General features: G+C 53.7%; 1 protein-coding gene across 1 annotated transcript in view; it reads left to right on the forward strand.

Moving 5' to 3' along the window:
- LOC144891098 (dynein regulatory complex subunit 3-like) overlaps positions 1-20955 on the forward strand; it is a 41775-nt gene that overhangs the window by 11583 nt on the left and 9237 nt on the right. The window contains exons 2-6 of the mRNA XM_078773485.1: positions 1549-1665; positions 10763-10929; positions 11011-11157; positions 18664-18783; positions 18904-19032. Of these exons, the coding sequence (XP_078629611.1) occupies positions 1549-1665; positions 10763-10929; positions 11011-11157; positions 18664-18783; positions 18904-19032 (680 nt within the window). The remainder of the gene's footprint in view (positions 1-1548; positions 1666-10762; positions 10930-11010; positions 11158-18663; positions 18784-18903; positions 19033-20955) is intronic.

A 20955-nucleotide genomic window follows, 5' to 3' on the forward strand; every position in this document is an offset into this window, starting at 1 on the left:
GTATTTATTTCAATTCCAAAAACACAATTTAAATTTGACGAAGACGCGATATCGCGCTCCGTATGCCCAATTGATTATTAAATTTCTCCGCCTCGCCTATCCAAATTTTGCGTTCGAACGTCGGGCGCAATGTACGCCCGACCGTGTCGATGTCTCCCCGCGGACAAAAAATTTGTCCGACGGATTCGAATCCTACACTCCTGACACCACTTGTCGCGTAACCGTGATTAACACCACCGTTACGGATGACCGATTGCGAGACTTTAACTCCCGAGGCGAACACTCAATGGCGGACTCACGTTCAACACCAACGCGCGAAATGGCGGGACGCAGCGAAGGCTCCGCAGCCTTATCTATTAAAATGAAACACCCAGGAAACTGCGTTCAAATATGTACAGAAAATAATATAAGGATTTATTATTAAAAGTAAAGCCAGTGAAAAAGCACGCGCCGGTAATCTAATAACTAAATCGGGACGTCCCCACACGACTGATATCAAACACAAACGAGGGAGATTAATACGAAAATAACAAGTCACGTCGTGTACAGTGTACGCGGATTCGGGCTTATCTGTCTTTGTCGTCTTTGTGGCTGCCGTCCAACACCGCTCCTTTCGGCCCGATCGCACACCTCGCTCCAAGTTCCACGGCCCTCTGCCTCCGCCTCCAAGCGCCACCAGGCCTCGTCGGTCCAACGCAGGGCTGCACGAAGCAACCAAAAACCAAGTGCCAACTGCCAACTGCTGAGTGCCGAGTGCCAACTGCCAACTGCAACGAGCTGTGGTCACGAACTGTAGAAAATGGCACGAACCGTCAACTGCCACGAGCTCTCACTTCTCTCAACTGCCACTCCGGTACCGAACTGGGACGCTCTACTCAACTGTTCAACGAACTGGGACGACTCGAGATCAGATCGCAACTCAACTCAACTGGCGAACTCAGAGAGACTCAACTGCCCAAAATGGCGTCCGACCGTCGCATATATCTCTCCCCGATGACGTCACATTCGCGCACTCCTCAGCCAATCATATGGTCCCAGCTCGCCGGTCACGCCCTCTACGGCATGCGACTCCTAACATCTCCCCCGTTACGCGACCCTGCGGTCCTGGCAGAACACGTGCCGGCCCGGTTTGTAGGCCTTGGGAGGTGTACACGGTGGCGGCCAATTGTGGTGGTGTTTTTGGCCTGGTTTCCTGTCAATTTAATACGAAGTCCTTGTCAGGGAAAGGGGATTATTTAATGTTGCGCTAAGGACCTAACTAATGTTTATGTGGTTTGCAGTGCCATAAAGGACAAAGGTTTGATTACTAGGTGATACTCACAGGGGCGTTACCTTTAATCCCTCACTATTTAACACTCGAATCTCCAGGTAGATTCACACTCATACATCTTACCCCGACAAACGCCTGAACATCAATAACTTATTACATGTAGAGTCCCTGTCACGACAGCCGAATACCTACCTATTCAGATCTACCTAGCTCTAGATGTTGCATTACCAAATTCATAACAATATAAAGGGTTCTTTCTATTTTCTTTTCTATTTTAGGAATATTGACGATTGAAAACCTTTGGCACTTCACAGGACTCGTGAAGCTACAGCTCGATAACAACTTCATTGAGAGAATTGAAGGGTTAGATCAACTGGAGAATTTGCAGTGGCTTGGTAAGTACCTTTTTAATTACCCCATGTGCACGAGTGGGGCTAAGTGGGGTTAAGCAATTGATTCATTTTGTCTGTCTCTTTGTCTGTCTACATCCCTCAGTTTATTAACGAGGAACAACTTAATTTCAATTGAATGTTATATTTTGAACACGAATGGGAACACAAACTTGTAGTTTAGCAGTTTTTTGACTCGGAATTTGTCCCGATCACGCATGCACAGAGAGGAGTGAGCTAAGTTTTATAAATCTGTCTGCCAGTCAAACAAAGTTGAAAATCATTCCAAACAGGAAACTTACTGTTTTTAAAGACGTCAAAAAAGACACAAACAACAGGCAAGAATAACTAATGTGATGTGTTAGATAGGGTGGTGTAATAGGCACTTCGTCAGCGGCGGTAAACTTCCTAAATACGTTTTTTTCTACAACCTTTAAAATCTTTATTTTATTTTATTTGAACTATATACTTGAACCCTGGAGAACATAAATCGCCTTTTTGGCACTTTCAAAACCCTTCCATTTCGCAGTACTTGGGCAAAATATTACGGCAATTTAAGTCATCTCGACCAATGCAATTTTCCACTTGCAAACCCTTCCCATACTCTTTTTTCTCAACAATGCAGGGAGTAAGGTGTTCAATAAATTCTATAGTTATATACAGGGGCAAATGTAACACACCTTCTGAAGAAGAAGAAGAAGAAGAAGTCATATTTTTCCATCAAAGCCATGAATAGTGGATTAAGACCCTCTCATTGATGCCATCCATGAAATGCTTAAAACTGGCATCAGTACTGCCACAGGGGTGCTCACTGACCTCTTCAAAGTGGTTTGGACCAAGGACACGATCCCCGCTGACTGGACAAAAGGCCTCATTGTCAAGGTACCCAAGAAAGGTGATATTGGTAACTGTGACAACTTCCTAACGCTACTTTCAATCCCCAGCAAGGTCTTCTGTCGGATACTCCTCAACAGAATCGACAAGGCCATTGACATCAGGTTGAGACAGGAGCAAGTGGGATTCAGAGCAGGAAGAAGGTGCATTGACCAAATTTCTGTACTACGTAAAATCACTGAACAATGTTTAGAATGGAGTGCACCTCTTTATATCAACTTCATTGACTTCAAGAAGGCATTCAATGGTGTACATAGCATGAGCCTGTGGAAGATACTGAGATCTTATGGAATTCCACAGAAAGTGATCACTCTAACAAGCAAATTAGATCACCTACCATCTTTCTGACTACCATCAACTGGATCATGAGGAACACCATATCAGATAGACCTAGAGGCATCCAGTGGACCCTTTCCACCCAACTTGAAGATCTGGACTTTGCTGATGATTTAGCTGTTTTGTCATCAAGGAACACGCATTTGCAAGAAAAAAAACTGACAGGTTAGCTAGCTTCGGCAGAACGACAGGTCTTAATATTAACACTGTAGCGGTTACCGCTGGATGCACACAATCGCCTTGCACCGGCCAGAACACGGCCAGACGCGCCTCTCCCGGGCATGCCCGGACTCACTGTTCCCGGGCACGCCCGAACCTCCCGGGCACGCCCGGTCTCGTCTTTCCCGGGCATGCCCGCTCTCGCCTTTCCAGGGCTCGCCCAGAGCGTCCGGGCATGCCCGCTATCGCCTTTCCAGGGCTCGCCCAGAGCGTCCGGGCATGCCCGCTATCGCCTTTCCAGGGCTCGCCCAGAGCGTCCGGGCATGCCCGCTCTCGCCTTTCCAGTGCTCGTCCAGAGCGTCCGGGCATGCCCGCTATCGCCTTTCCAGGGCTCGCCCAGAGCGTCCGGGCATGCCCGCTATCGCCTTTCCAGGGCTCGCCCAGAGCGTCCGGGCATGCCCGCTATCGCCTTTCCAGTGCTCGTCCAGAGCGCCCGGGCACGCCCAGCCTCGACTTGCCAGGCCGCAGCCAAACACGCCCGGGCAGGTCCAGACTCGCCTTTCCAAGGCTCGCCCTTGACACCCGGGCATGCCCGGTATAGCTTTTGCCGGGCAAACTTCCCGACATAAATGTGTATATATATTGCTGCCCGATAAACGGGCTTGTGAGAATACCTGAGCTGTTTTGTTTCAATAAAGCAACTCGGACGAATTCCGTCTTTGGTCGCGTCAATTCTTTCAACTCGCGTGGAGCACAGCTCCTTCATTGGTGACCTACCGACATGGACACGGCAGTGAGTCTTAAACTGCGTACCTTCTGGGAGGCTCACGCGGCTGTTTGGTTCGCCCAGGCTGACTCTCAGTTCGCCCTGCGAGGCATCACCGCGGACGACACCCGCTTCCACCATGTTGTGGCGGCGCTCGGTTACGCCACCGCGGCCCGCGCCTTGAGCCTCCTCGAGCACCCGCCGGCTGCTGACAAATACGACGCGCTGAAGACACTCCTCCTCGACGCTTTCGCCCTCTCACCGGCAGCACGCGCACGGCGCCTGCTCGCTCTGCCCGAGCTCGGCGACACGCGCCCGTCCGAGCGCATGGACTATATGCTCTTGTTGCTCGGTGAGCACTCTCCGGATTTTCTGTTCCGCGAGCTGTTCCTTCGCCAGCTGCCTCACCCGGTACGCCTCACCATGGCTGGCACGTTGATCACGGATTCCCGCGCCCTCGCCAGGGAAGCCGATAAGATCTCCTCGGCGGGCCAGCACATCGGCGCGGTTACCTGGAGCCCGCCGCCGTCCGAGGCGACGCCCACGACGCCCGAGCGCCCTGCGCGGTTGGAGGCCGAACTGTCGGTGCAACTGGCGGCCGCCACGCCGCACCGCCCGCTTCCGACACGACGGCCGGGGCCTCCACCTGACCGGGCGTGGTGTTATTACCACGCCAGGTTCGGACACAAGGCTCGGACGTGCCGGCCCCCGTGCACTTTCGGCAGGTCGGGAAACGGCCGGGCCGGCGTTCATTCCCAGCCATGAGCGCCGGCCACTCGGGCAACTTGCTGTTTATTCGGGACAAAGCGTCTGGGCGGCGTTTCCTGTGTGACACCGGCGCCCAACTGAGCGTCATACCCGCCTCCGAGCAGGACAGGCGGGACGCCGTTTGCGGCCCCTCTTTGGTTGCTGCTAATGGCTCGGCCATACGCACTTTCGGCCCACGCGTCGTCACCCTCTGCTTCGGCAGCCAGCGTTTTCAATGGACTTTTGTTACCGCCAGCGTCCCCGTGGCTTTGCTGGGCGCCGACTTCCTCTGCGCGCACGGGCTGCTGGTCGATGTCAAACGACGTCGCCTTGTCCACGCCGAGACCTTCAGCTCCCTGGCGTGCACAATGAGCAGCTCTGCGCCGACCGAACTGGCGTGCGCCCTCCCGGCAGCGAACGAGTTCGCTCGCCTGCTCGCGGAATTCCCGGCCCTCACGCGGCCGACGTTTTCGGCTGTCGTGGTGCGGCACAGGATCGAGCACCACATACCCACTACGGGCCTGCCGGTCTACGCCAGGGCCCGCCGCCTCGACCCGGCCAAGCTCGCCGTGGCGAAGGCCGAGTTCGACGCGTTGGAGCACCTCGGCATCGTGCGGCGCTCCGATAGCGCGTGGGCCTCGCCACTGCACATCGTGCCAAAGCCGGGGGGTGGATGGCGCCCGTGTGGCGACTACTGCCGTCTCAACGACGCTACCACCCCCGACAGGTACCCGATCCCGCATATTCAGGACTTTTCTGCCCGTTTGGCGGGACGGGTCATCTTTTTGAAAATTGACCTGATACGGGGCTACCACCAGGTACCTGTCCGGGCGGCCGACGTCCCGAAGACGGCCGTCATTACGCCGTTCGGCCTGTTCGAATTTTTGCGGATGCCGTTTGGCCTCAAGAACGCGGCCCAGGCGTTCCAGCGCTTGATGGACGGTGTGCTGCGCGACCTGCCGTTTCTTTTTGTCTATCTGGACGATATCCTCGTCGCCAGCACGTCCCGCACCGAGCACCTCCTCCACCTCCGAACACTGTTCGGTCGCCTCAGCGAGCACGGCTTAATTGTCAACCCGGTCAAATGCCACTTCGGCGCGACGACCGTTGACTTTTTGGGCCACCGCATCACCAAGACCGGGGCCGTGCCGCTGCCGACCAAAGTCGAGGCCATCACCACGTTCCCACGTCCCCGTTCCATCAAGGCCCTCCAAGAGTTCCTCGGCATGGTGAATTTTTATCACCGATTCGTGCCCCGCGCTGCTCAGCTCATGCGGCCCCTTTACGAGGCCCTCCGGGGCAAGCCGGCCAAGCATAACATTGTTTGGTCCATGGCCATGGACGCGGCCTTCGCCAGCGCCAAACGGGCCCTCACCGACGCAACGCTGCTGGCTCACCCGGTGCTCAACGCGCCCATCGCCCTCACTACGGACGCCTCCAACTACGCGGTGGGCGCCGTCCATGAGCAATGGGTGGACGGGGTTTGGCAGCCACTCGCTTTTTTCAGCCGGCAACTCCGGCCGAACGAGTTAAACTACAGCACGTTCGACCGCGAGCTGCTCGGGCTATTCCTGGCCGTTCGCCATTTCTGACACCTCCTGGAGGGCCGCCCGTTCACGGCTTTCGTCGACCACAAGCCGTTGGTCTACGCAATGGCTAAGGTCACGGAGCCGTGGTCGGCCCGCCAGCAGCGCCACCTCTCCGCCGTGTCGGAGTTCACCACGGACATCCGGCACGTCGCCGGCAAAGACAACGCCGTGGCCGACTGTCTTTCTCGGGCCAGCGCGAACGCGGTCCACCTCGGCGTGGACTTCGCGCTCATGGCGGCCGACCAGATCACCGACGCCTCGGTGCAGGCACTCCGTGCGGCGGACACGGGCCTCCGCCTGGCCGACATTCCCTTCGCGGGCACCGTCCTGCTCTGCGACGTCTCCCAGGGCCAGCCTCGCCCCATCGTGCCCGTTTCCTGGCAGCGCCGCATCTTCGCCTCCATCCACGGCCTTTCTCACCCGGGCCGGAAAGCTTCTCAGAAGCTGGTGTCGGCGCGTTTCGTCTGGCACGGCCTTCGACGAAACATCCGCGACTGGGCCAACGCCTGCACGGCCTGCCAGCGGGTCAAGGTCCACCGCCACACCCAGGCCCCGCTGGCACCTTTCGCCGTGCCTGAACGGCGTTTCGACCACGTCCACGTGGACCTGGTGGGTCCCCTGCCCCCCTCGCAGGGGTTCACCCACCTGCTCACCATGGTGGACAGGACCACCAGGTGGCCGGAGGCCGTGCCCCTCACCTCCACCACCACCGCCGACGTGGCGCAGGCGTTCATCGCCACCTGGGTCGCGCGCTTCGGCGCACCAGCGGACATCTCGTCCGACCGCGGCCCACAGTTCACGTCTGAGCTTTGGGGCGTGGTCGCCCGTTCGTTGGGGGTCACGCTGCACCGCACCACGGCCTACCACCCCCAAGCCAACGGGTTGTGTGAGCGGTTTCACCGCTCCATGAAGGCCGCACTCATGGCCGGCCTTCAGGACGACGGTTGGGCTGACCGGCTGTCGTGGGTCCTTTTGAGCCTCCACACGGCCCCCAAGGAAGACCTCCAGGCGTCCGCCGCCGAGCTCGTCTATGGCCAGCCGCTCCGCGTCCCGGGCGAATTCGTGCCCGACGCTACCAGTCCCTGGTCCGCCGCTCGCCAGCGCTCGGACCTCCAGGAGGCCGCCCGACGATTTGCCCCCGTGCCAACGTCCCGCCACGGTGGCCCCCAGTCCTACGTCCCCCCGGCGCTTCGCACAGCGGAGTACGTCTTTGTGCGTCATGACGCGCACCGGGGGCCACTCCGGCCGCCGTACGACGGGCCCTTCCGGGTCCTGCGACGGGGCGACAAGTCTTTCATCGTCGACTTCGGCGGCCGGCCGGACCGGATTTCTGTGGACCGCCTCAAACCGGCGCACATGGACGTCGACCGACCACCACGGTTGGCCCTTCCTCCGCGGCGAGGCCGCCCCCCGTCCACAGTTCCCCCCGCTCGACCACCCACCACCACGTCGGATCCCTCCCCACGACCCTCCAGGGGTCGCTTCGGCCGGGTCATCCGGACCCCCCTTAAATTGACCCTGCCGGTGCAGGTCGATTCTGGAGGGGCGTGTGTAGCGGTTACCGCTGGATGCACACAATCGCCTTGCACCGGCCAGAACACGGCCAGACGCGCCTCTCCCTGGCATGCCCGGACTCACTGTTCCCGGGCACGCCTGAACCTCCCGGGCACGCCCGGTCTCGTCTTTCCCGGGCATGCCCGCTCTCGCCTTTCCAGGGCTCGCCCAGAGCGTCCGGGCATGCCCGCTATCGCCTTTCCAGGGCTCGCCCAGAGCGTCCGGGCATGCCCGCTATCGCCTTTCCAGGGCTCGCCCAGAGCGTCCGGGCATGCCCGCTATCGCCTTTCCAGTGCTCGTCCAGAGCGCCCGGGCACGCCCAGCCTCGACTTGCCAGGCCGCAGCCAAACACGCCCGGGCAGGTCCAGACTCGCCTTTCCAAGGCTCGCCCTTGACACCCGGGCATGCCCGGTATAGCTTTTGCCGGGCAAACTTCCCGACATAAATGTGTATATATATTGCTGCCCGATAAACGGGCTTGTGAGAATACCTGAGCTGTTTTGTTTCAATAAAGCAACTCGGACGAATTCCGTCTTTGGTCGCGTCAATTCTTTCGACTCGCGTTGGAGCGCAGTTCCTTCAACACCACCAATACCAAGGTGATGAACATCAATACCGCACCTTTTACACCCATTACTATGAACTGAGAAGCCCTAGAGACTGTAGATGAGTTTACATACCGAGGCAGTCTCATCAGCAAAGACAGTGAAGCCAAGAAAGACATCAAGGCAAGACTCCGCAAAGCTTGTAACGCATTCGCTCAACTCCATTCTATCTGGAAGTCGAATCAGTGCAGCCTGAAGCCAAAGACTCTACAACAACAATGTCAAGTCTGCTCTTCTGTATAGCGCTGAGTGCTGGCGGGTAATTACGTCAGATATGAGCAAGGTAGGATCTTTCCACAATGGATGCCTGAGGAAAATCTGCCGCATCTTCTGGCCTAATACAGTTGTGCCCAAAAATATTGGCACCCTTGCACTTTTTCAAATAACTCACAATTTTCTCTAAAAATAAGTTAAAATTTACAAAAGTATTTGGTCTCCACAATTCTTTATTTCACTGTTAATATTACAGAACCTTTGTTTTTTATTCAGAACTTAATATACAGTATCCTTTTAAATCAGAAAATGAAAAGAAATGACATTGATAAAATTATTGACACCCAAGATTTAATATTTGGTAGCACAAACTTTGGACAAAATAACTGCATTCAAGCGCTTCCTATATCCATGAATGAGCTCCCTACATCTCTCTACTGGCAGTTTGGCCCACTCTTCTTGTGAAAACTGCTCCAATTCTCCCAGATTTGAAGGGTGCCTTCTCCCAACTGCTGTTTTCAGATCTCCCCACAGGTGTTCAATGGGATTTAGATCTGGACTCATTGCTGGCCACTTCAGAACAGTTCAGTGTTTTGTCTTGAACCATTCCTGGGTGCTTTTTGAAGTGTGTTTGGGGTCATTGTCCTGCTGCAAGACCCATGACCTTTGACGGAGACCCAGCTTTCTGACACTGGGTTGAACATTGCGCTCCAAAATGCCTTGGTAACCTCCTGATTTCATGACGTCATGCACACATTCAAGGCACCCAGTGCCAAAGACAGCACAGCAACCCCAAAACATCACTGAACCTCCTCCATGTTTGACTGTAGGGAAGGTGTCCTTTTCTTTGAAGGCTTCATTTTGTTTTCTGTAAACATAGAGATGATGCGCTTTACCAATAAGCTCTAATTTGGTCTCATCTGTCCACAGGACATTCTCCCAGCAGGATTTTGGCTTGTTCAGGTGTGTTTTGGAAAACTCCAGTCGGGCTTTTTATGTCTCTCTCTCAGCAGTGGGGTCCTCCTGGGTCTCCTACCATAGAACCCACTTTTATTGAGTTGGCGACGGATGGTGTGAGTTGAAACTGTCGTACCTTGTGTCTGAAGGTCAGTTTGAATATGTTTGGCAGTTGATCGAGGTGCTTTCTCCACCATTCGATCAATCCTTCGCTGCTTTTAAGCAAGAGAAAAGTTTTCTCTTGCGGCCACATCCAGGGAGGTTGGCTATAGTGCAATGGGCCTTAAACGTCCTGATAACATTGCGTACGGTGGACACAGGAACATCAAGGTGACTGGAGATGGACTTGTAGCCTTGAGATTGTCCATGCTTAGCTCCAATCTTGTGTCTGAGCTCCTCAGACAATTCTCTGGTTTTCTTTCTTTTCTCAAGCTCATTGCGGTACACACAGTGACACAAAACAGCACAATGACTCCTTTTCTCTATTCAAACAGGTTTAATGAGTGATTTTTAATTGCAGGCACCTGCAGCTCACCACAGATGAGTTCAATTCCAAAGTAAAGGAGAATCACCTGCTTGAAATCTAATTATTTCTAACAACTTCTAAAAGGTGCCAATAATATTGTCCGGGCCAATTTAGGAGTTCTGTGTTGAACAAGCTAAGATTTAGTAATTTTTTCAGCTTTTTTTGTTTTGTTCCACTGCAAACCAAAGAAATACATGTGTGGATACCAAAATATATTTGAATTTAAACAATTTTCTGGAAGAAATGGTGCATTGTTTGAAAAAAGTGCAAGGGTGGCAATATTTTTGGCCACGACTGTAAGATATCCAACAGAGACTTGCATGAAAAACCGGTTGCCACAACATTGCCTTTGAAATGAAGTGTCGCGACTCCAATGGCTTGGCACGTGCCCTGACCGAATCACCAAGGTTGCTTTGGGATGGACACAGCCAGGAAGTATGAAACCAGGCAGGCCGACAACAACTTGGCGTAGGACTATGTTTGCTGTTCTAGAGGAGATGGGTGGCGTTTCATCTTGAACACTGTGCAGGTGATCTGTCTAAGTTTGCGGTTACTTAATTTTATCATTGGTTTTGTTATTTGCGTGTTGGATGCAGCACGTTTATATATGCATCAGCGAATCAAAACCATCTATTTCAATCTGCACTTGATACAGTCTGTTACTTTGTTTCTAAACTGAAGGTAAAACCTCATCTCAGCGTTCAATTGCTTCACACATACATCAATAAAACAATTAATTATTCTGTGTTTCCCCTAGATTTGTCTTTTAATAACATCAGGAGGATTGAGGGTTTGGAGAAATTGACCCAGCTGGAAGATCTGACCCTGTCCCACAATAATATTTCTCGTTTGGAGAACATGGACAACCTCGTCAAACTCAACTTCTTGTCCGTTGGGTACAATGATTTCCAACAGCTGGAAATTGTGAGGGTTGTTTTTGCAGATACACTCTTAGTTTCCTTATCGAACATGACTCGAACCACTTACCAATGTCCTTCCACACAGGTGCTTTACCTTAGACGATTCCCAAATCTGTACTCGCTGAATCTCAGTGGAAATGTCATTTGTGAGGATGAACGATACAACATGTTTGTCGGAGGTTACCTGCCCAATCTGGTTTACTTGGACTTCCGACGGATTGCTCAAAGTCTGGTATGTGTTTTTCAAATGTATACCGCAACGCTCAATACATATCGGACTAGTTTCGGACATATCGGACTAGTTTCGGACATATCGAACTAGTTTCGGACATATCGGACTAGTTTCGGACATATCGGACTAGTTTTGGACATATCGGACTAGTTTCGGACATATCGGACTAGCTTCGGACATATCGGACTAGTTTCGGACATATCGGACTAGCTTCGGACATATCGGACTATTTTCGGACATATCGGACTAGTTTCGGACATATCGGACTAGTTTCGGACTAGTTTCGGACATGTCATATCATATTGGACATATCGGACTTATTTGACATTAACATCTTCTGTTTGATGCATGTACTCTATTGTGAAGATCAAAAATGTGTTTTAAAAAAGTCTGTTTCAGATATAAGAGACTAAAGCGCGGCGTTACGCGCGCTGCTTGTGAGCAAGGAGGAAGCGGACAAGCGGTAACATATAAACGTCTTTATTGTAAGACTACACTGTAACACTGTACTGTCCCGGGCTGGGCGCCCGGTGTATATCATGAGGCCACGCCTACCCCTGGTGCGTGGCCACCGCCCACTTGGTGCGCGGAATGATGTCACCACGCCAGTGGGCTTTTGTGTCCGCCACACGCGCCCCCCCAGAATTCCCGCGCACCTGGAGGGCCAGTTTGCGGGGCAGACGAATGACCCGGCCGAAGCGCCCCCTGGCGATCGGCGGCGTCCGGGGTGCAGGGATGCCCCTGGCTGCCCCTGGGATGGGTGCAGGACCGGGGGGCGGCGGGGCTGGGCGGTGCCGGGGGTCCGCCCGCAGGAGGGCGGCCCCGACGTGGGGGTCGGGCCACTGGCGGTGGATGGTCCACATCGAGGTGGGCCGGCTTGAGGCGGTCTACCGAAACGCGGTCAGGAGTACCGCCGATGTCCAGGGTGAAGTGCTTCGCCCCGGTCTCCAGCACGCGGAAAGGCCCGTCGTACGGGGGCCGCAGTGGTGTCCGATGGGCATCGTGGCGGACGAAGACGTACTCCGCCGTGCGAAGCTCTGGGGCGACGTGCGTCGGTGGGTGCCCGTGGCATGCCGTTGGCACCGGGGCGAACCTCTGGGCGGTCTCTTGTAGAGCGGAGCGCTGCTGTGCCGCGGACCATGGTGCCGTGGAGTCGGGGAGGAACTCGCCCGGCACCCGCAGCGGTTGCCCGAAGACCAATTCCGCCGCGGATGCGCGCAGGTCCTCCTTGGGCGCCGTCCGGAGGCCCAGCAGGACCCAGGGGAGCCTGTCGACCCAGCCGCCGTCGCGGAGGGTGGCCCGGAGCGCGGCCTTCAATGAGCGGTGAAATCGCTCACACAGGCCGTTAGCCTGGGGATGGTAGGCCGTGGTTCGGTGCAGCCGGACCCCGAGCCCCTGCGCAACCGCCCCCCAGAGCTCCGAGGTGAACTGGGGGCCGCGGTCGGATGAGATGTCTGAGGGGGCGCCGAACCGGGCGACCCAGGTGGCGATGAAAGCCTGCGCGACATCGGCCGCCGTTGTCGACGCCAAGGGCACGGCCTCCGGCCACCGGGTGGTGCGGTCCACCATGGTGAGGACGTAGGTGAAACCCCGCGAGGGGGGCAGAGGTCCCACCAGGTCCACGTGGACGTGGTCAAACCGGCGTTCCGGCACCGTGAACGGGGCCAACGGGGCCTGGGTGTGCCGGTGCACCTTGGCGCGCTGGCACGCGAGGCACGTCCTGGCCCAGCCGCGGACGGCCTTCCGGAGGCCATGCCAGACGAACTTGTCGGCAATCAGCCTTTGGGAGGCCCTCGCGCCCGGGTGGGACAGGCCGTGGATGGCGTCAAACACCTGGCGCTGCCAGCCCGCGGGCACGATGGGGCGAGGACGCCCGAGGGAGACGTCGCACAAGAGGGCCGCGCCCGCGCCGTCAAACGGCACCTCGGTGATGCGGAGGCCCGTGACGGCGGTCCGCAAGGCCTGGACGTCGGGGTCAGCGGCCTGGTCCGCTGCCATCCGGGCATAGTCGATGCCGAGGTGGACTGCGTGGGCGACGGCCCGGGAAAGGCAATCCGCCACCGGGTTGTCCTTCCCCGCGACGTGCTGGATGTCCGTCGTGTACTCGGACACGGCCGAGAGGTGACGCTGCTGCCGGGCCGACCACGGCTCGGTGACTTTGCCCATCGCAAAGATCAGCGGCTTGTGGTCGACGAAGGCAGTGAACGCCCGGCCCTCGAGCAGATGGCGGAAGTGCCTGACCGCCAAGTGAAGTCCGAGCAACTCGCGGTCGAAGGTACTGTAACGGCGTTCGGGCGGGCGAAGCTGCCGGCTAAAGAACGCCAGCGGTTGCCAAGCTCCACGCACCCATTGCTCATGCACTGCGCCCACCGCGTAGTCCGAGGCATCGGTGGTGAGGGCGATCGGTGCATCGGGCGCCGGGTGCGCGAGCATGGTGGCGTTAGCCAAGGCGAGCTTCGCGCCCGTGAACGCCGTGTCCATCTGCTCGGTCCAGGTAACGTCGCCTTTGCCCGGCTTACCTCGGAGAGCTTCGTGCAGGGGGCGCAGGAGCTGGGCGATACGGGGCAGGAACCGATGGTAAAAGTTCACCATGCCCAGGAACTCCTGCAGCCCTCTGATCGTGCGGGGGCGCGGAAACCCCTTCACCGCCTCCACCTTGGCCGGTAGGGGGACGGCTCCGTGCCTGGTGACACGGTGCCCCAGAAAATCGATTGTGGCGGCGCCGAACCGGCACTTTGCGGGGTTCACAATCAGGCCATGCTGGCCCAGGCGTTCGAAGAGCGTGCGGAGGTGGCGTAGGTGCTCTTCGCGGGACGCGCTGGCGACGAGGATATCGTCCAGGTAAACGTAGACAAAATCCAAGTCGCGCAGGACGCTGTCCATCAGTCGCTGGAACGCCTGAGCCGCATTCTTCAGACCGAAGGGCATGCGCAAGAACTCGAAGAGTCCGAATGGCGTGATGACCGCCGTCTTCGGGACGTCCTCCGGCCTGACGGGGACCTGATGGTAGCCGCGTATGAGGTCCACCTTCGAGAAGAAGGACCTGCCCGCCAAACGGGCGGAAAAGTCCTGAATGTGGGGGACGGGGTAGCGGTCGGGAGTCGTGGCGTCATTGAGACGGCGATAGTCCCCGCACGGTCGCCATCCCCCGCCGGGCTTCGGCACGATGTGCAGCGGCGACGCCCAAGCGCTCTCTGAGCGCCGAACGATGCCGAGTCGCTCCAGGGTAGCGAACTCCGCTTTTGCCACCGCCAGCTTCGTCGGCTCGAGGCGGCGTGCCCGGGCGTAGACCGGTGGCCCGACGGTGGGGATGTGATGGGCCACCCCGTGCTTGACGGCCCCCGCCGAGAAGGTGGGCCGCGTGAGGGCCGGGAAGCCGGCGAGGAGGCGGGTGAATGCGTCCGCTGCCGGAAGCGTACAGACCAACGTGGCCGGAACCGAATCGTTCGGCAAGCCGCTTGGCAAGCCGCTCGTTGAGCTGGGCAACGCACAAGCGAGCGAGCTGAACGTCTCGGCCTGGACAAGCCGTCTGCGCTTGACGTCGACCAGGAGCCCATTAGTGCACAGGAAGTCCGCGCCAAGCAGTGCCATGGGCACGTCGGCGGTGACGAACGTCCATCGGAAAACCTGCCCTCCAAACCGCAGAGAGAGGCAGCGTTTTCCGTACGTACGGATGGGCGTCCCGTTCGCGGCAAGCAGCGCGGGGCCCCCACCCGCGGCGTGCTTGTCTGACGTGCCGGCGGGAATGACACTCACCTGCGCTCCCGTGTCGCACAGGTAACGGCGCCTGGAGAAGGTGTCCGTTATGAACAGCAGGCTGTTCGAATGGCCGGCGCTCATCGACACTATTGAGCGCCGGCCCGGGCGTTTCCCGACCCGTTGAAGGAGCACGGCGGATGACACCGCCGAGCTTCGTGGCCGAACTTGGCGTGGAACCAGCACCAGGTGGTGGAGCTGGAGGAGCGCGGCTGGCTCCGCCAGGCCGGTGGAGTTGGCGGGTTTCCCCGCGGTGGCGGTTTTCGCCGCGGCGGTGGGCGGGGCGTGGCGGCGTTCACGAGGTGCATATCAGCATGCTGCTGAACATCAGCGTGCTGTAGAAGCTGATGCTGTGGAACATGCTGCTGAACATCAGCGTCGAGGGCCGTGACGGCCACGCCGACGCTCGCCCGCATGTCCGAAGCGGCGAAGTACCTGTCCGCCTCGGCCGCCAATGCTCGGGGTTCCGTTAGCTCGGTCCCGGCCAACGCGAGGCGGACCTGCGCTGGAAGTTGGCGCCGGAAAAGCGCCCGGAATAGCGAACCGGGGGCTTCGTCGCCCAACAGTGACAGCATATGGTCCATTCGGACCGACGGGCGCGTCTCACCGAGCTCGGGGAGATCCAGGAGGCGGTCGGCCCGTGCGTCGTCCGTAAGGCCGAACGTGGCTAGGAGTAGCCGCTTGAGTGCCTCGTACTTGTGGCCGTTCGGTGGGTGGCGAAGGACGGACACAACTCGAGCGGCCGTGCCGGGCCCGAGGGAGGCGACGACGTGGCAATAGCGCGTGTCATCGCCGGTGAGGCGCCGAAGCTGAAATTGGGCTTCGGCCTGGACGAACCAGACTTCGGCCTGAGCCTCCCAAAATTCCGGAAGTTTGACGAAGTCGGCCATGGCGATGGCGTCGCGTGTGGAAGGATCGCTCCAGCAGATCCAACGTCGAGGGTCACCAGTAAAGCGCGGCGTTACGCGCGCTGCTTGTGAGCAAGGAGGAAGCGGACAAGCGGTAACATATAAACGTCTTTATTGTAAGACTACACTGTAACACTGTACTGTCCCGGGCTGGGCGCCCGGTGTATATCATGAGGCCACGCCTACCCCTGGTGCGTGGCCACCGCCCACTTGGTGCGCGGAATGATGTCACCACGCCAGTGGGCTTTTGTGTCCGCCACAAGACTATCATATGGCCTACCACACTGTAGGCCGACTCACTTTGACATACTAATGATGAAATGGTGCCATTGTGTTCTTAGCATGTACCCAAACATGTCACGTTTGCATTTCCATATAATTTCTCCACTAGTGATAACTACTCCCGACGTGAGCAAAATATGGTGTCAGTACCTCCTCCTTCCTCCGCCATTTATACACAAGACATCTTTGTTCTTTGCTCCTTTCACACTTCCTTCTACTTTTACATTTCTCTTTATTCATTCTAAATTTTGCTTTTTCTTTTCTTTTATCGCTTTTACTCTTTATTTCTCTTTCTTTATTTATCTGTTTAGGGAGAAGTTAATTCTTGCAGAAATGTTTCTGTTAGGCTCACTTGGCTGTACCTGGATGGGTTTGAGGGTTGTGGAGTAGCAGCTGAAACGCGAATCCTATCCAGGTTCTTCCTGTCGACTCCATCCTTTCTCATTTCGGTTCCTCTTGATGACTCCATCTTTGCTCTTTGCTCATTTCGGTTCCTCTTGATGACTCCATCTTTGCTCTTTGCTCATTTCGGTTCCTCTTGATGACTCCATCTTTGCTCTTTGCTCATTTCGGTTCCTCTTGATGACTCCATCTTTGCTCTTTGCTCATTTCGGTTCCTCTTGATGACTCCATCTTTGCTCTTTGCTCATTTCGGTTCCTCTTGATGACTCCATCTTTGCTCTTTGCTCATTTCGGTTCCTCTTGATGATTCCATCTCTGCTCTTTTCTTATTCAGGTTCTTCTTTATGACTCCATCTTTGCTCTTTGCTTATTCAGGTTCTTCCTGATGACTCCATATTTGCTCTTTGTTTATTCGGGTTCCTTCTGATGACTCCATCTCTGCTCTTTTCTTATTCCGGTTCTTCCTGATGACTCCATCTTTGCTCTTTTCTTATTCCGGTTCTTCCTGATGACTCCATCTTTACTCTGCTTATTTGGCTTCCTCCTGATGACTCCATCTTTGCTCTTTGCTTATTCAGGTTCTTCCTGATGACTCCATCTTTGCTCTTTGCTTATTCAGGTTCTTCCTGATGACTCCATATTTGCTCTTTGTTTATTCGGGTTCCTTCTGATGACTCCATCTCTGCTCTTTTCTTATTCCAGTTCTTCCTGATGACTCCATCTTTGCTCTTTTCTTATTCCGGTTCTTCCTGATGACTCCATCTTTACTCTGCTTATTTGGCTTCCTCCTGATGACTCCATCTTTGCTCTTTGCTTATTCAGGTTCTTCCTGATGACTCCATATTTGCTCTTTGTTTATTCGGGTTCCTTCTGATGATTCCATCTCTGCTCTTTTCTTATTCAGGTTCCTCCTGATGACTCCATATTTGCTCTTTGCTTATTCAGGTTCCTCCTGATGACTCCATCTTTGCTCTTTGTTTATTCGGGTTCTTCCTGATGACTCCATCTCTGCTCTTTTCTTATTCCGGTTCTTCCTGATGACTCCATCTTTGCTCTTTGTTTATTCAGGTTCATCCTGATGACTCCATCTTTGCTCTTTGCTTATTCAGGTTCCTCCTGATGACTCCATCTTTGCTCTTTGTTTATTCGGGTTCTTCCTGATGACTCCATATTTGCTCTTTGTTTATTCGGGTTCCTTCTGATGACTCCTCCATCTTTGCTTTGTTTATTCAGGTTCTTCCTGATGACTCCATCTTTGCTTATTCGGGTTCCTTCTGATGACTCCTCCATCTTTGCTCTTTGTTTATTCAGGTTCATCCTGATGACTCCATCTTTGCTCTTTGCTTATTCAGGTTCCTCCTGATGACTCCATCTTTGCTCTTTGTTTATTCGGGTTCTTCCTGATGACTCCATATTTGCTCTTTGTTTATTCGGGTTCCTTCTGATGACTCCTCCATCTTTGCTTTGTTTATTCAGGTTCTTCCTGATGACTCCATCTTTGCTTATTCGGGTTCCTTCTGATGACTCCTCCATCTTTGCTCTTTGTTTATTCGGGTTCCTTCTGATAACTCCTCCATCTTTGCTCTTTGCTTATTCGGGTTCCTTCTGATGCCTCCATCTTTGCTCTTTGCTTATTCGGGTTCCTTCTGATGCCTCCATCTTTGCTCTTTGCTTATTCGGGTTCCTTCTGATGCCTCCATCTTTGCTCTTTGCTTATTCGGGTTCCTTCTGATGACTCCTCCATCTTTGCTCTTTGCTTATTCGGGTTCCTTCTGATGCCTCCATCTTTGCTCTTTGTTTATTCGGGTTCCTTCTGATGACTCCTCCATCTTTGCTCTTTGCTTATTCGGGTTCCTTCTGATGCCTCCAATACAGTATTTGGTCTGCCACTTGATTTTTAAACCACTTGCACGATTCCACGTGAACAGATGAAAATGGCAAGTTGTCTCCCAAACCTAGTGTAGAGGAGGGGGCCAGGAATTTATTTCCTGCTTATGGCCTGAATTTGTCTGTTAAATTACGAACAGAATATGATTGCTGCACAGAACAGGATACGTTGGTAATTTCTATGCAAGAATGGTTAGTTTGTTGAAATATGAAAAGGTGATCCATCATTTAGTGGTGATTTTTACACAGTTGTTTGTTGTTTTTTGCGCAGAAAGAACTGGCAAAGGAAAAGTATGATTTTGCAATTGAGAAACAAAGATACAATGAAGAGAAACTTCTGGAAGAGGAAGAGTCTGTCAGAACAAAAGCAGAAACACTGGCTTTACACAAGGTATTTGACGCGAATGCTCAGATTATGTACATTTAACATAGGAATACCGATATGAACCGAAATTGTTGACATGGACATTTTGTTTCTAGATTGAATGTTTCTTCCCTTTCCTTGATCTAGGTTGCCTTTGTGCACCTGCTGGATGGGCCATCATTCTTTGAGAGCATGTTTACTGAAGACACTGTTGGACTCCAGTTTTTGGCTTTACCAGGAGTATCTGATGTCTTTAAATCATATCCTTTGACCTCAGCTTAATCAGCATTTTGGTTAATGACATCAAATGTTGCACTAGAATAAGTTGCGGATCCACCCAATGCTAAGCTAATAAGCTTCAGGTGTAATGGAAATATTTTGAGGTTATACTTGGTGAATGTTTTATTGGGTTAAGTTGCTTATAGAGTTGCAGTTTCATCCCGATGGGTGGCAGGTAAGAGGTAACATGTCCTGTTTTGCAATTTCCGACATCAACAGAATTTTTTAGGCGTATGTACGTTACAGCTGTCGAGCCTGGGTTTGAATCCCGACCCAGCTATAAACTGCCATCCTTGTGTTTCACGGTGATGGTGAGTCATCAATATGTGTGCCATCTATCAGACATTAAAGATCTCTCGGACGTTAAAGAAGGAGTTGTCGGACGTTAAAGACCCCTCGGTGTCCTTCGGGAATCGTAGGTGAACTATAGCCGACACCATGAACAAATTCCAAATTTTTGCCCTGACTTCCTGTGCCAGATGATGAGCACTCCTTTTTGCATCGTGATGATGCATAGGGCTGCCGAAGCAGTTTCTCGCCTATTGGGCACAATCCTGGATGGGTCGCCACTCCGACGCAGATTCGGCTACGCTAGGGTAATCAAATTCTGCAACATTTGGAAATTCAGGTGATGGGTGCAGCAGCAGCCCGTATAAGAGAGTCGTACAAAGTGTTCCAGGAAGCACATCATTGGAGGGAAGGACTTGTTTCTTACGAGTTATTCCAAGTTGATGAGTTGAGCGTGGAGATGTGATCAGCAAGAAAAGTCATGCCAGAGAACAAGGCCGAGGAGTTTGTTTAAGTACATCACCACTGCAGGAGGCTGATCATGGATGTGAATCGGAGGGTTTATACCAACCTTTATATTTTTTTAGAGTCAAAATGAAAATTATGTAACTTTGGCAATTTGTAACCTATCCCTATCAGCACATATGGATACAACTGCAACCTGTCTCTGGTGTGAGGAATAGTCTGGCACAGGACCATACTGTGTTATGGTTAAAAAAAGAAATTCAGAAAGGTCATTTATGCAAACCAAAAACAGGGATCAGCCCTAGTGCCTTCGCTTGTGGAACACCAGCTTCTAGAGGTAGAGCAGGTGAAAGTTACACCTTCTGGGGCAATGCACTGCTCAGGTGCAAAGAGGTCTAGGAAAGGACCCTGGATGCCATTGGAAAACAGCTTTGTGAGCAGGAGTACGAGTACATGATGATGTGCATTGTTTTGGCAATGTCCTGCCCTGTTGTTCCTGACTCCTGAGTGAAGGTATGCTGACCTGTTGATACTTTAATTCCTCATCTTAACGTCTTTCTTTTATCAATTACTCCAACAAGCTCCTCCCATATTCCTTTTTAATCAATCACTCCCGCAAGTGAAGATGTGCTGGGGTTGGAGGCATTGACAGGAGTACGTCTAATTTTGAATTGTCCAGAACATAAACCTCACCGTATGGTCCAAGATAAATAAATAAAAAATTGGAGAACAAATAAGACGAGGTCAGATGCAAATATTGATTTAATCAATTTGCTGATTTTATGGGTATTATGCTGACTGGGATGCAATTCATAATCTTGTGACTCTTCTTGTGGCTGGGGCAACTTTATCAACCAGGAATATAAACGACCTTTTAAAATGCATCTACAAAGAGTTGCAAGAACAGATGCAGAGGTAAATAACTGTCAGATACATCAAAAAAACGTTTTCACAGTTGCAGGGAGCAGCTTGCAAGGAAGACAGGGAGGTAAGGATTGGGGACTTTGGCTTTTTCAGTAACACCACCATTTTGGCACACAACAACGTTACAAACTGTGCCTACTGTGACCCTCTTGTACATGAGCGAAGGGAAGAATAGGCCATTTCTCAGACAGTTTTGATCGGGAGAAAAGACAAATATTTGAACTCGGGTGAGTCTGATCTTGG

The sequence above is a fragment of the Myxine glutinosa genome, chromosome 3 (assembly GCF_964187855.1).
Source record: "Myxine glutinosa chromosome 3, kmMyxGlut1.1, whole genome shotgun sequence".
NCBI lineage: Eukaryota > Metazoa > Chordata > Myxini > Myxiniformes > Myxinidae > Myxine > Myxine glutinosa.